We start from the raw sequence: 16,471 nt of genomic DNA, 5'->3' as shown, positions 1-16,471 counted from the left end.
AATAGTTGGCTTTCAACAGCCACGCCATTAAAGCCAGCGACTGTAAGCAGGATGAAAAATCGTCCCTTGAGACAGCAGATCTTCCCTGAGAGGAAGTCTCCATGAGCATCAGCGACCAACCTTACCAGATCTGCGTACCAAGATCGGTGAGGCCAGTCTGTGGCCACCAGAATGACCGGAATTCCCTTCCACCTTAATTCTGCGCAGAAGCCTTGGCAGAAGTTTCAGCGGAAGAAACGCATAGATCAGCCGATACTGACCCCAAGGAGCCACCAGTGCGTCTGTGGTGTCGGCCAGAGGATCACGAGACCTGGCTACAAACCTCTGTACCTTCTCGTTGAGCCGAGAAACTAACAGGTCTACATCAGGTGTCCCCCCCCACCGGACACACAACAGGTTAAACCCCTCTGGGTGCAGGGACCATTCCCCCTGATCCATCACCTGATGATTAAAGTAATCCGCCTGCCAGTTCTCCACTCTGGGTATATGCACAGCAGAAAGGGCTGGAAACCAAATGTTCTGCCCATTTTAGGATCTCAGCCACCTCCTGGGCCGCCAGGACACTCTTGGTGCCCCCTTGATGATTGACATAAACCACGGCCATGGTATTGTCTGATTGAATCCAAACTGGACAACCCTGCAGACGATTTGTCCAGTGACTCAAGCAAAGCTTTTCACTCCGAGTTCCAGAATATTGATCGGAAGTCTGGACTCTTTCAGAGTCCAGGTCCCCTGGACACACAGCTTTCCAAGCAGACCCTTTCCGGACAGAAAACAAAGACGTCCTCTCACCCCAGATACGGGTGAGGACGTCCTTCCATGCAGACGAAGATTTGTCTGCAGATCTGGAGGAGCCTGTTCTCGGCTTACCCGACCACGTCTTCTTGGAACCCCCAGATGACCTAAATGGCCAGAGGCATGAAGGGGCCTGTGTGCTGAAAAATAAGGGCCCCCGTCCTTTACGCGGTGACTTGCCCTAGCTGATAGAGGAAGAAGAGTACTCTTCCCACCTGCGAGTCCTTTGATCAGTTCATCCAACAAGACCCAAAAAGGAGGTACCCTGTAAAGGGAAGATCTGATAGAGCCTTTTTAGAAGCCTGGTCCGCAAACCAGCTTTTTAGCCACACCACGCGTGGTTCCCATTATTGCGTTTAGAACAACTCCACTAACTCGAGACAATTTTGTCACAATAGGTGGGAAAAGGGAGTACCTTTGCCGCTTTTAGGGGATCTGTGGGCACCGAAGGTACTGGCGCCCCCCATGTTAGAATTTTCTGCACCGATACAATCAGTGCACCAACCAGCGCCCTTGTATGCGCATGTGCAGAAAAAAAAAGAATCGTCCACACCGCAGCGCACCCGAAGTGCGTGGACACAGACCCAGTAGAGTCACAATATGCTAAGCTCACCCTGATTACATAAACAGGGGAGGTCGCAGACCGCAGCCCCGCAAGGAGGAGCCGGTTAAAGGTTCACAAAAGAACCACCCAATAGACCTAAGGGTCGCCCACCATAAAGGACCTAAAAAGATATAGCCCCTTAGAAAAGGGAGGAGGTGGCCCGCCATGATGCTGACACGCAGGCAGAGTACCCCCACACAATACCCCCAAGGCCCCCAGGTTCGAGGGGAGCACCAGGCAGTCCATATATCCACCCCCCTGAGGGGGAGGGGGGGAGAGGGTGGACGCCCAATCCGCTGCTCTTTCACTCCAGTCAGCAGCTCGGTCAGCCAGCCACGAGTAGGCCGCAAAGGTCTGTTAGCTTGATCAGCAGCTTGGACAGCTCGGTTAGGCTCTCGGACAGCCTGATCAGTCACTCGGACAGCAAGCTCCGTCAAATGCGAGTAGGCCACAAGGTGTGGCCTCAATTTTTGGCCCGATCCGGCCGCAAGAGGCGATCAGTTAGCATCCGCTCAGCTCGACCAAGCCTCGGTCAGCTTGGTATGGCACTCGGACAGCTTTGTCAGGTACCCGGATAGCCGCAAGTAGGCCGCAAAGCGTGTACTAAATTTTCGGCCCAATCCAGCCACGCGGGGAGCAGACCCGCGGAAGAAGAGACATCTGCTCCCCCACCCCATCCTATAACCACCGCAGGGAGCCCAAAGGACATCCCTACCCCCGTCACTAACCCCCAGGGGGCGAGGAACTTGCTCAAAGACCCCCGTGTGTGATTAGGACAGCCGGTCAGCAACAACCACATCCACCCCCTTTTCCTGGAGCAAGTGGCAAAGCCAGCTCTTAACTCACCCCAGGGACGTGGGGGTAGGTTGGGCCCAAAAGACCACTGTGACTGTTAGAGGGGCTGAGGGGGAATGGAAAGAAATCCGAGGGTCCGACCATCCCAAGGAGGGGCCCACGTCCACCCCGAGGGACCATAATGGGGGAGAGAGAGACACTACTTACCACACCATGGACCGGATGGGCACTATTCCGGGCAGACCACCTCCCTATCTTGGAATAGGGGGTGCTCACAGCCAAGGGGTACGCTGCGAATCCGACCAAACCAGGTCCTGTGCATCCTGGCAAGACGTTTCACTCGCAGGCCAGCCCACGTCCATTGGGGATCTGTCGTGGCGAGGCCTAGCGTGGAGCTGTGACGCTGGCTAGACGACTCGGAGTCCTTAAGGATCTAGAATATCTAGTCTGACTCCCAGTCCGGCTGTTAATTGTAGTTCTCTCAAGAACATAACTAGCTAAAAAAAATAACATTTTAGCAAAAAGATTCCCTTTCAATTACAAACTGCAAAACAAAATTATGGGCCATTTCACTGGCCCTATGTGTATAACTATTACATTACATCAGACTGAAGTAAATATACTCTATACTTTAAAGGATAAATTCCCCTAAAAATTGAAAAAAAGTTTTTTTTTTCTCTTTTTAAAAAAGGTAAAAAAAATATGCATGTATATTTTTTTTCCCTAGGAGCTTGCAGAGCATTGCCCCTGCAAGCAGGTGCTTTAGAAACAGGTTAAATCCTGAATATGGGTGTAACTTATTACTTAACGCGAACGTATTCATTAATGATTCAAATTTGACAATTTGTGACATTCACAGCAGAGGAAATTGTAAACTACTTTTTTTTTGGGGGGGGGGGAACAAACATGTACCTTGTGTGCAGGAACCAAGTTTACGAGAACTGTATCCAGCAATTCCTGAGAAACTGTATCTCCTTCAGAAATGATTGAACTCATCAGGTCCACCATATGCATGTGAACTTTTTGATTATGACCATTGCTAAATTGAATGAAAAGGAAAAATATTAGTCCACTCGGTAAAGCAAATACCATACAAACCAAGGCTATGTCCTTAGAGAACCATCAAGGTGACATGATTGATCCCACCCCCTCTCTCCAGAGATGCATACTTACCTGCATCTACCACCTCTGACGATTGTTTACAACCCCACACCACAAGTCCTCTGTGTCCTGGCCGGACCTGAACAGTGAAGGTCACCTAAAAGTCTATGGGGCTGGTCGCCCAGTGTTTCCTGACCAAATATGGAGGTAGATTGGCCCCATAGACTTCTATGGGGTTCCATTGCGCAAGACTGGCCAGAACACAGGGGGATTGCAGCGCTGGATGTTAACAATCCCTGGGGGCAGTGGCTGTCAGATCAAGGTAATTATCCATCTATGGTTGGGTTGGTGGGGGGGGGGGGGGGTTAGTCAGGTAACATTAACTCATCAAACAGGATAGGTGCGCTTACTCTCTCCTTAAAGAAAAAGAACATGTTAACAATGCTTCAAAATGTCTGGAAAAGGTTTTGGGTTTTTATGTGAAAGCAGTCAGATTATTGTAAATATTTCCAAAATGTATTTATCGAGATCTCTGTAATATATTCCATGTGAGTAATATTATTTGCTCATTACTTGTGCAGGCTCTGGTTCCTACTTAGCAGTGCTGAAGAATCAATGCACTCTACTTTCCCATTTCTCATTTTAAGGCTTTAGGTCAGATCTGACTTCAAGAAGATTCACTCTTCACACATGTAAATTAGAGGGTAGCAGTTGTTGCCTGCCCATTTTATCAAAGGGGACAACATGTTTTTCCCCCATTTGTTGAATAATATGTACTTGTTTTTTTCAACCCGACTATGTAAACACCTACCCCACCACAAAAAAATAAAAATTTTGCTGCTGTCCCTAATTCCTATCTGTGGAATATAACAAGACATTCATCAGGATGGCTGATTGGGTGTTATATTTTTTTAATATTCAATAGTTTTTATTGATTTTAAACAACACATTACAATAGTAAAACATAAAGTAGAAAATATAGAAAAAAAGAAAGGGGGTAGCATGCGAAAAGGCATCCTGTACCAGAACAGTGCATATCAAAACATGGCTCAAAACAGTATTGGCAACTAGGAAGTCAGTTATAAAAGGTAAACCGCACAATACATTAAATCCCAAAACTTAGTCTCCTCAATAGGAGGTACATCAAGAGTCCATTAACGGACCAGCCAGCAGAGGGGGCCCCCCCCCCGCCCCAGACACCCCGAATGGGCACAAACTGTGTCCACGAAAGGGTGCGAAGCCCCCCCCCCAACCTTACTTCCCCTGAAGAGGAAACCAACGGTCAAATAATAAGTAGCAATCCAGACCCATAGCAAGAAACTAGGGATGCACCGAAATGAAATTCTTGGCCGAAGCCGAAGCCGAATAATAATAAAATGTTTGGCCGAAGGCCGAATACCGAACGCGGTGTTTTGCATTTTTTTCATTTATTTTGCCAATTTTTTGTCCTCTCGTGTCTCTCTCTCTCTCTCTCTTGTCCTCTCACTCTCTCTCTTGTCCTCTCATGTCTCTCTCTCTCTCTTGTCCTCTCATGTCTCTCTCTCCCCCTAAATGTTACTGTAGGGAATGGGATTCAGTGCACACTGCAGCCTTGTACCATAGGGTTAATGTTAGTGACACTGTAGGGATTGGGAAGGATGCTGGGAATGGAAATCAGGAAGCATGCAGGCAGCCTTGTAAATTTTAACTGCAGATACAGGGCACTGGGCAGGTCAGGGTTAATGTGGTAACATCAATTACTCAGTGACAGTCAGTCAGTGTCAGTGTGGACTCGATCAGATTATACAGTGACAGACAGTCTCTCATAGTGGTGGTAGTAGGAGGCTGGAGGTGGACTAGTAGGAGCCTGGAAAGGAGCACAGCCGCATACATACATTACTCACTCGTGCACTGCAGCCCGCCCCACACATTCAGTGAGTCTTACTCTCCTCCCTAGTTTTTTCAATGGCACATTCAGGAAGCCAATCACGCCGTGAGTAGCGGCACAGCGGAACCAATCAGGTGTGCAGGCACGCGTGATTGGTTCGCTGTGCAGCTAATCACGGCGTGATTGGCTTCCTGAATGTGCCATTGAAAAAACTAGGGAGGAGAGTAAGACTCACTGAATGTGTGGGGCGGGCTGCAGTGCACGAGTGAGTAATGTATGTATGCTCACCGCTGAAGTGTCCCGGCTTCCCCTGCCTAACACGGAAGTCTGTGAGTCCTCCTGTCCTCCTCCGAGTCCCTTCCCCCTGTAAATATCGTGACCTCGGCGATATGAATATCGCCTACGGCCACAGAACGATAGTCAATATCATATCGACTATCGTTCAGCCCTATTATTCGGCACAAAATTATTCGGCCTTTTGACTTATTCGGCCGAACACCGAAAGTGCTATTTTTTCTATTTTCGGCCGAATAATGTTCGGCCGCCGATTATTCGGTGCATCCCTACAAGAAACCCAAACCAAAGCTCTGAAGTCAGAGCTAATAACGCCTCTCCTGCATCCAGACCCCCCAAAAAGCTAGTAAACGGAAAAGCAAAAAGGACCAGAAAAAAAGAAAAGAAGAACAACCCACACCACCATGGGTGGAGAGAGAGGAAAAACGTGGAGAGAGAGAAGGGAAGAACAGAAGAGAAAAGAAAAGAACAAGAAAGAAAAGGAGACCAAGAGAAAAGAAAATGGAAGACAAAGGAAAACAGGCACATGTCCCCCCCTTGCCAGACCCCAAGCCACCCAGTCGCAACTACGGAGCCTGCAAATACTCTATCCAGGGGCTCCACACGCTGTCAAATCTACGCTGTCTATCCAAACGAATACTGGCCAACTTCTCGTTAAGCATAATCCACGACATTTTAGTTTTCACATGCAATATATTCAGTGCAGGTGTTTTCCAAGCACGCGCTACAGTAATTTTTGCTGCCAGGAGAATGAAAAATATCAGGGAACGGGTATTTTTGGGAATCTCAACCGGCAAGTCCAAAAACAACACCGTCTTAGCGTCTCTATCAATCCTCTGGCCAGTCGCCAAGTGGATCAGGTTAATCACCCGAATCCAATATCGCCGAGCCTTCGGACAACTCCACCACACATGGTACATATCCCCGTGCTGCCCACATTTTCGGAAACACAGGGGGGGAGGTGCCCGGAAACAATTTGGCCAGCCTCGTTGGCACCAAGTACCACCGAGATAGCACCTTATAGTTCGCCTCCACCAGGTGTTATATTTTTTTTAAGTTGAATTTTCACCCTTTTTCAAAAAAAAAAAAAAGTAAATATTCTTCTAGCTTTTATAAACATATTGCCTATATAAATATACACAATGCATAACTGTTTTAATGCCTTTACTTACTTGATAACTGAAAACAGAGTCCTATACAGCTGTGTGAAAATTTCATTGCTATCCTCCAACTCAAAACAAATATTGTAAGACTTCACCCAGGCAATATTCTGTACAAGAACAAAAAAAAGGACAAACAATTCTGAAATGAATAGAGTTTCCTCATAAATATACACATTTACCGACCACTTTATTAGGCACACCTTGCTAGTACCAGGTTGAATCCCATTTTGCCTTCCAGACTGCCCTGATTCCTTGTGGCATAGATTCAACAATGTGTTGGAAACATTTTGGTCCATATTGACATATCATCATCATGCAGTTGCTGCATATTTGTCAGCTGCACATCCATGATGTGAATCCCCTGTTCCCCCACATCCCAAAGATGCTCTATTGGATTGAGATCTGGTGACTGTGGAGGCCATTGGAGGAAAGAACTCACTGTCATGTTCAAGAAACCAGTTTGAGATTTGAGCTTTGTGACATAGTGTACCCATCTTCTGATGGCTCCTTCCAGCAGGATAACGCACCACTATCATAAAGGGATGGATATGGTCAGGAACAATACTCTGGTAGGCCGTGGCATTTAAACAATGCTCAATTGGTACCAAGTGTCCTAAACGTGGCAAGAAAATATCCCCCACCCCATTACACCACCAGCTTGAACTGTTGATACAAGGCACGATGGATCAATGCTTTCATGTTGTTTATGCCAAATTCTGACCCTACCATCTGAATGTCGCAGCTGAAATCGAGACTCATCAGACGAGGCAACATTTTTTTCAATCTTCTTTCAGTAGTTTTTGAAACTGTTTTGACCAGCCCGCCTGGCCCCAACCATGCTATGTGCAAAGTCACTTAAATCCACGTTTTTCCCCCATTCTGATGCTCGGTTTGAACTTCAGCAAGTCATCTTCACCTGGTCTAGATGCCTAAATGCCTTGAGTTGCTGCCATGTGATTTGCAATAATAATTATAATACTAATTATTATTATTACTAATAGATAGCAATTTGTGTAACCAAGCAATTGAACAGGTGTACCTAAAAAATGTCGCCAGTAAGTGTATTTAGTAATGTTGGACTCAATGGCATTTGAAATGAATCAGTCATTAATAAACTTTTAAAATTAAACGCTATGAAATGATTGCACAAGATACCTGCTATTACCTTTACTAGCTGTATAAAATGTTGTGGGTGCACTTCTGTAAAACTAGTTTCAGGTTGTTCCTGAGGTACCAACTTCTCTTAACTCAGGGTGAAGCATCAGGTGCACCTATTAAAGTAGCCGGTGGGTATATAGTCCACTAATGTCCCAAAGATGATTTACTCACCTCAAGTAAATAAAAGTATCTATTAAACTGTGGGCTTTTTGTATCTTCAAGTCCCTTAAGTTGTCTTGTTATGAACATAAATATATCCTGTTGAAAGAAAATAATTTCACATTAAATCAGCTCTATCTAAAAACCAAACCGCTCATGCATAAAGGTGCCGATTTTCCCTAAAGTGAAACTTCACTCTCCCAATCAACATTGATTATTGTTAATTCCTAATGCTGCTAGTTAATAGATAGGAAAGTAGATCATAATTACTTGTTTTAAACTTTTATTTATAGAATTCTTTGGTTATTTCCTGGTTTCCTGCCTTGGCAAATGATGTCATACCTCCTAGGAGTCTGCAGAAGGGGAGGAGAGGGGGTGTGGGGGGGGTTCTTAGCTAAGCACACCATCCTGCATGAATGCTTGAGGTAAGGGTAGATGGATTCCATAAGTATATACTACATGAATCACTTGCCCTTACTCAAGAGGGCCACAGCCAGAAATGCTAGGGGATGTTCTTTAAAGTGATTTCTCAAAATAAATAAAGCATAGAGACCTAGATTAATGGGGGGATTGCTTTAAGTATTAAAAATGTATTAAAATGGGATTTTTGACTTACCGTAAAACCCATTTCTCTGGTGTTCATTGACGGACACAGCTCCTGATCTTCATAACCATTGGGGGTTATACTGCCCCCTTCAGGAGTAGGACACTAGGCAGAAAAATAATTTGGCTATGTTTATGGGCAGTCTTAGGGGGTATACTCCCTCTCTCTGCTATAGGTACTTAGTTTTGTTCCAAGCAGTGTCAGAAGAATTAAAACTCCACAGAGGGGTGGGTGCTGTGTCCATCAATGAACATCAGAGAAATGGATTTTACATTAAGTCCAAAATCCAATTTTCTCTTTCGTTCATTGATGGACACAGCTCCTGATCTTCTTAACCATTGGGATGTCCCAAAGCAGTTGGGGGTGGGAACAGTAAAAAAAATTTCCAAGACTAAACAGTAGCCAGCCAGGCAACAGGAGTACAACCATAAAAAGTGGAGCTCACCTGAAGAAAAAAAAATAATAATACACCCTCAAAAAGGATCAGGTCCTCTAAACAGCAGCCTGCAAAACCTTGCGGCCAAAAGAAGCATCCGCAGATGCCAACACAACCACTTTATAGAACTTTGTGAAAGTGTGCACTGATGACCAGGTAGCCGCTTTGCAAACCTGCGTCACTGACTCCGGATGACGGAAGGCCCGGGAGGCACTAAGAGCCCGAGTAGAGTGCGCCTTGGCAGGGAAAGGAGGAACCTGACCCCTGACGGAATAGGCCTGAACAACAGTCTGTCTGATCCATCTGGAAATGGTTGCAGAGGAAGTGGACAATCCTTTCTGAGGCCCATCTCTGAGCACAAATATTGAGTCTGACTTCCTAAAAATCTCCACAGCTGCTAAGTACACCCTGATTGCCCAGACCACATCCAAGGCATGCAAGGCAATTTCCTTTAGATGTTTCGGCCTGGGACACAGGGAAGGCAACACAAGGTCTTCATTCAAATAAAAATCAGAAACAACCTTTGGGAGGAACGACAAACAGGGGCAAAGAACCCACATTATCTCTGTGACTCACCAAGTAAGGTGAACGACAGGATAATGCCGTCAATTCGGACACCCTGAGTGCAGAGGTAATAGTCACAAAAAATGCACCTTCTGAGCCAGGGTAAGCATGGGAAAGCCCGGGAAGTGGCCGGCATCTTGAGGTAGGCAGAACGATATGTTCCGGCCCTTTCTGTGTGCACATTCCGGGGGTAGAGAATTGGCAAGCTGACTATCCCAGTCGGCAGACGTTGGATCCGGAAGAATTGTCTCTTCACCCGGACGCATTTCATCAACTTCATCTTCATTGGGGACCCCCGATGTGGACCTGCTGGCTTCCTGTCTCAACAGAAGGTGAAGAGGTTCATGTCAAGGTCTCGGGATCCTCTGGTCGACGCCGCAGACGCTCTGGTGGCCCCTTGGCATCAGTATCGTCTGATTTACGCCTTTGCTGCGACCATTTCCAAGTGGATCAGGCAGACGGTGGTGCAGGTCTACTCCATTAAGGGTAAGGTTCCTCCTTTCCCTGGAAAGCGCATTCTACGAGGGCGCTTAGTGTCTCCTGGGCCTTCCGTCATCAGGCATTAGTGGTTCAGGTGTGCAAGGCGGCTACGTGGTTGTCTGTACAAACATTCACAAATTTTTATAAGGTGGATGTACTTGCATCTTCGGATGCGGCTTTTGGCCGCAAAGTTTTGCAGGTTGCAGTTGCAGAGGCTTCCATTTCTTGAGGGTGATTTTTCCTGGTGGTGAGCTCCAGTTGCTCCTAAGTTGAGCTCTTGCTGTTACCAGTTTGGCTATGTTTAGCCTTGTTGGGAATTCTGCATTTGCAAATGTTGATCGGGAGGGAGGATTCCTCCTCCGACCAGGTGCCCTGGGCAGACAGGTTGCCCAGAACGCCACCCCAGCCCGACAGGCTGGCATCCATGGTCATTACCATCCACAGAATTGGCCGGAAGGATTCTCCGTCCGACACCGCCGGGGACTGAAGCCACCACAAGAGATCCATTCTGGTTTGGCGACTCAGAGACACTCTCAGGTCCAAGGACTGAGGTAGTCTGTCCCACCTGGCCAGGATCTCCGCTTGGAGAGATCGCGTGTGAAATTGTGCAAATGGTATTGCCTCGAAGGCTAACACCATCAACCCCAGGGACCGCATACAGGTCCTGAGTGACGAGGATTTGTTGTCCCTGAGGGACCTGACCTCGTTCTGTAGGGTCCGGAGCTTGTCCTCCGGTAGGAACACCTTTGCTTGAGCAGAATCCAGAACCATGCCCAGATACGGGAGACGAACCGAAGGCGACAAGGTCGACTTCTGAATGTTGATTGTCCAACCGAACTCCTGAAGCGTCTGGACCGTAGTGGATAGATCGCGCAACAGGCTCTGACTGGCACTCGATCTTAACAGGAGATCATCCAGATATCCCAAGACCGCAATGCCCTGTGCCTGCAACAGGCTCAGAACCGGCGCCAACACTTTGGTAAAGACCCTTGGAGCCGAAGCGAGACCGAAAGGTAACGCCACAAACTGGTAATGTTCCTCTGCGATAGCAAATCGGAGGTACCTCAGATGACCCTCGAAAATGGGGATGTGTAGATCCTTCAGGTCTATAGAGGCCAGGAACTCCCCCGGATTCAGGGAGGCCACCACCGAGCGGAGTGATTCCATGCGGAATTTTCGAAAGCGCACGAAGCGGTTCAGCACTTTTAAGTCCAGAATCGGACGCACTTTGCCCTCCTTCCTGGGCACAGTGAACAGATTTGAATAAAAACCCCGAAACCTGTCCCGATGAGGCACCGGGACGATCACCCCCTGAGCGAGAAGATCCTGCAGCGCCTGATGCAGGTCCTGTAACCGCCCTGGGGTCAAATGAAGATTTGAGGGAAAGAATCTGTTCGCCGGCCGTGAAAGAAATTCGATCTTGTACCATGACCGAATGATTTCCTGAACCCACCTGTCCGTGATTCGGAGCAGCCAAGGTTGGAGGAAACCGCGCAAACGTTCCCCCACCCCTGTAACGGGGTGAGGGCGCCCCTTCAGGCAGAGGCGGACTGAGCCGCCGTCTCAGCCTGGCCGGATTTTTGTTTGCCAAACCACGGCTTTTTCTGACCACCTTGGCCCTTGAAGGGTTTACCCTTGTTCTGCGCCTTGAAGGCACGAAAGGACCCCTGAGTAGGTTTAAAAGGAGGGGCCCCGCTTACCGCAGAAAAACTTGCCCTTAGGATTCTGGGGCAGCAGAGTGCTCTTACCCCCAGTGACTCCTTTAACTAATTCGTCCAAGGATTCCCCAAAAAGGCGAGACCCCACATAGGGGATGTCAGCCACCGTCTTCCTGTATTTTTGGTCAGCCGACCAGCATTTTAACCAGATTAAGCGACGGTTGATCACAGCGACACTGGACAGGCGTATCGCCAAAGGGGCCTCATTTAGAGCCGCATCGCACAAATACATGACCCCACGATAAATCGCATCCACCATCTCCACTGTAGTGGGAGGGGCAGAGTCGGCCACGAGGGTGCGTTTGAGCACCTTGGTCCAATCCGCCACAGCCTGAGCCACCATCCCAGAGGCAAAAATAGGCTTGAGCATGGAACCCGCCACCATGTAGGAATGTCAGGCAAGAGATTCCAGCCTCCTATCAGTAGGGTCCCTAAACACCGGGGAGTCCTCGGCGGGGAGCAGGGTAGCTTTGTTCAACCTGGCCACCGTGTGATCCACTTGAGGCGGCACACACTAGCGTGCAACCGTAGTAGCCGCAAAAGGGTAGAGAAGTTGAAACTTTTTAGGCCCCACAAAGGTGTGCTTTAAATTACGCCATAGCTCATTCCTCTTATGGTGAAACTCTGCGGGGCAAGGAAAAACCTGCGCCGTCTTGCGGGTCCTGTGTGTACCAAAAGAGGACACAACGCCCGGAGGAGTGGGCTCATCCTCCAAATGTAGTGTTTCCTTTACTGCTAGGATCAACTCATCCATAGCTGCGCGTTCCTCGGGTGACCCAGGGGGGGAAATCATCCACCCCTGCAACCTCTGCCTCCCCCTCAGACTCTTGCGGGTCCTGAGAAGAGCGAGACCCCGAAAGGGCCCCGCTACCTACAGCAACCATGTCACACTCAGAAGAAAAGGAAATTCTAGGCCTTTTCCTAGCAGCACGTTCAGACATCAGCACAACCATTTTTGACACCAAAGTTGCTACAGCAGCAGCCAAATTAGTGACGGTAGAGGATTCAGAGGACCCTGAATCCCCCACCAAAGCTGGAGGGAATTTGCTGTCCTGGGATTCCATAACAGAAATAAAAAGTTTTTGTTTTTTTCTGAACTGGCCCTTTAAGAGCGCCGCGGACCCCCACAGCACACCGCTATAGAGACTGTGAGACACAGACCCCCCGCAGGGACAGAACTGACCAGGAAGATTGCACAAGCAGGACAGGAAAAGAACAGCAGGACAGAACCCCACAGTGTGTTACCAGCTTCTTCGGTCGGCTCTGTGAGAAAGAAGGAAGTGAGGTTACCGCTGGAGGCTGAACTAGGCTGCAGGCCAAGGGAAAATGGATGTCTATTGAAACAAATGGGAGGCTTCGGCAAGATGGCTGCCGACGTGCTCTGAACGATCGAATGCCACACGCAAGATGTCGCCGCAAGGCGCCAAAACCACTACATAGCATGCTGTAGAAATGCCCATAATGAAGCCAGATATGCTGCCCACACTTAATGGCAGGGGAGTACCGCCAGCCAGAACACAGGACACTATTCGTGCACGGACGAACCTATGCTGTGTCCAGTGAGGTAGCCACCACACATGGCTGCATCCCTGATGGACAGGGATGGGTCGTTTGTGAGGCAAGGGCAAACACAGCCTGCGAAATGCTCGATGGCGGGCTAGGATTCCATCTGACCCTCTGTCCTGGAGAACCAGGATGGTCAGTCCGATTCCCGGCTCCGCAAACGCCGGTTTCATCCGAAGATCCACTAACTAGTGCTGATAAAATAAACAGCTAGCAATGTAAAGAAAAAATGACATCTTTTGAAAATAAATCATATAAGAAAAAGAGGAAGGCTGAGACTGTAGCCTCAGCACAGGGAAGCCTATCCACTACCAAGCTAGGCAGAAGACAAACTGAATTGGGATGGCTATTGCAGGGGGGGTATTGGACTAGAAGGACAGCCCCCATGGGTGTGACTATGTAGATGTATTGTTCTTTTACAAGTCTTATGCCTAGAAACTCCTGTGGAGATTAAGTCAATACCCATAAGTGAAGACTGTGTGAATGGGCGGCGACTGTTGGAGGACGTAAGAGAAAGAAAAAATTCAGTTTAAAAAAGGAAAAAATGCCAGGACCAGAGATCCCAGTAAGGAACTAGGTCCTTACTCCTGAATAGGCAGAAAAAAACTGAAGTCCTATAACAGGAAGTGGGAGTTTACCCTCTGGGACTGCCCTATAGGTGTGATCAAATTTTTTTCCACCTAGTGTCCTACTTCTATGGAGAGCAGCATAAATCGGTCAAGAAGATATGGAGCTGTGTCCGTCAATGAACGAAAGAGAAAAATATTTTTCAGGGGCAAACAAGGAGAAGCGATCTGCCACAGAAATATAAGATGTCTAGCTGTCTCCATCCCCGGTCGTCCACGAAACGCGTCGAGCCGACAAATCACTCAGACTACTCTATTCATTTTTTTTTATAATAAACTGACAATCACTCAGATTATTTTATGCAAATCCCCCTTTTTAACCCCAACATTACATACGTCAAGAGAATGAAAGTCCTAGGAGGCGCATGCGCGAGGTCGCGGAAGATGGCCGCTTAGCTTCCGTGCTCCGCGCCACCAGACACTTACCCTCCGCTATTTGAGGCACTGCACGGCTCCAGCGGCGACTCCTCAGCTCCATCGGCCGGCTCACACCATCGGGCACACGGGGGTATGCGCCGATCGTCCCAACGTAACCAGAGGAAGCGGCCCCAGGTGAAATTATCTCCGGCCGGGAAAGGCAAGATGGCGCCCGAACCTCCGGAGCCTGATGACTCCACACTGCTCTCCTCTTCATCCCTGGTGGACAGCATGCAGCAGTTCCCCGTGGACTTGGTAAGCCCTGCTCCCCCGGACTCAGATGCTATGCTAGCCAAATTCCGGGCCATCGTTAGGGATGAGATAGCTATTGCATCCCGCAAACTTTCCTCTGACCTCATGCAGGGGTTGAAGGAGCTTGGAGGCCGCACTAATCAGCTAGAACACAGGATGGACTTGACCACGACTGTACTGGAGGGCCATGAGGACGAAGTGGACAGGCTTACTGGGGAACTTAATACCCTCCGTGATAAACTGGAGGACGCTGAGAATAGAGCCCGCAGGGATAATCTCCGGATCCGCGGATTCCCAGAGACTGTCACCGACTTACAGGGCACAGCTACAGCTTTTTTTCAAGAACTGGCCCCTGATATTCCCCTGGAACGCTTGGAATTTGATAGGATTCACAGGTCTCTGGCACCTAAACCTACTGAGGGCCCCCCTCAGGATGTCATTATCAAGTTCCACTACTACCGCACTAAGGAAAGACTCATGCAAGCAGCCAGGGAGCATCCTGATCTCTCTTTCCAGAACTACTCACTCCACCTGTTTGCGGATCTTTCCCCGGTCACCATTGCCAGGCGGCGGTCCCTGAAGCCCTATCTGCAGATCCTGCAGTCCCACAAAATTAAATATCGCTGGGGCTTCCCCTTCAAGCTCTCGTTCACGGTACAGGGCCGCCAATTCCATGCTACCTCCCTGGCTGATCTGCGAGCCACTTTCAGGAACTGAATTTGGATCTCCCCTCCTCACAGGCGACACCCAGGTCCTCATCCTCGGCTTCCAAGACAAAACCATCCACGTCTACATCCTCCCCACCTTCCAAGTCGTCATCTCAGGAATCTCATCATGGCTCCCAGGCCCTTCGCTCCCTTCAGGCTCAACGTTTCCATGATGTTCCCATCAAGTGATAACCGCTCAACTCCATTTTTGGGCCCTTTTTGCCCTCCTTTTTTTTACTTTCCGGGTATATCCCGCTGTTGGATGACTGTTTAGGGGTCTCGGGGACATCTTGTTAGGTTGGGTGCCCCCCCGTGACACCCCTCGGGTACTGGGGGGCTGGGGGTTCGCACTCTGCCCCTGGTTGCACTTTTTGTTCTACGGACAGTGTTGTCCCCTTTTTTCTTTATTTTTTTTTGTTTTTATTATTACTTTATTTTTTTATTATTATACTGTGCCGTTTTGCACCCACTGGGTATGACTCTCTCCGGTTTTTGATAGTGTATCCCACTTATCTTATTGCAATGTTGTACTATTGAGGGGTCCTTTTTGTATCACTTTTTTTTTTTCTGTTTTTTGGTGCCTTATAATGCTTACCTGATGATCCCTTTCCTTTTTGATATTATTGAGCTGTCGTCGCTGCAGTGCTAAATTTTTTTTCTTCTTTTTTATGGGGCTTTTGCGGTGCCTGGGGGTTTGGTACTTTTGTGCCCCCCTGGGTGTCCGCAGAAGCTCTCTTTTTTTCTCATGCGGAGGGGTCTGGTGGACCACCGCCCTCCTGTTGTGTCGGATCTTGTCCAGGATCTTGGTCCTGGCCAACCCCCGACGCATCTGTGGTCCTTCGGGTCCACGCTTGGATGCATTTGTGCGTTACCATTTTTGTGCTAATGATATGTTTTTTCGTCTTTGTGTCTCTCCGTTTCCCTTTTTGTCCCTGCCTCTCCTTCTTGTGGTTCTCTCCTCTTCCTCTCCGTCTTGTTTCTTTCCCTTCCCAGGTCCTGTGGGGCGGACGATCCAGGGTAAGTTGCTCTTTTTTTGTATTCCTTTTTAAATGACGCTTAACTGGTTATCCCCGAATGTGCAGGGGTTGAACTCCCCCCAAAAGAGGGTTAAAGTTTTTCGGTTCCTCCGCCAGAAACATATAGATATAGCATGCCTCCAGGAAACCCA

At 48.4% G+C, this 16,471-nt stretch overlaps 1 protein-coding gene across 1 annotated transcript in view; it reads right to left on the bottom strand.

Moving 5' to 3' along the window:
• PDS5B (PDS5 cohesin associated factor B) overlaps nt 1-16,471 on the bottom strand; it is a 354,701-nt gene that overhangs the window by 279,478 nt on the left and 58,752 nt on the right. Inside the window, exons 4-6 of the mRNA XM_082246014.1 lie at nt 7,949-8,035; nt 6,629-6,726; nt 3,107-3,233 (exon numbers count right to left, since the gene is read on the bottom strand). Coding sequence (XP_082102140.1) covers nt 3,107-3,233; nt 6,629-6,726; nt 7,949-8,035 — 312 coding nt within the window. The remainder of the gene's footprint in view (nt 1-3,106; nt 3,234-6,628; nt 6,727-7,948; nt 8,036-16,471) is intronic.

This window comes from Pelophylax lessonae, assembly GCF_965119305.1.
Source record: "Pelophylax lessonae genome assembly, chromosome: 2".
Lineage (NCBI taxonomy): Eukaryota > Metazoa > Chordata > Amphibia > Anura > Ranidae > Pelophylax > Pelophylax lessonae.
This window is presented reverse-complemented; position numbering and strand designations above follow the sequence as displayed.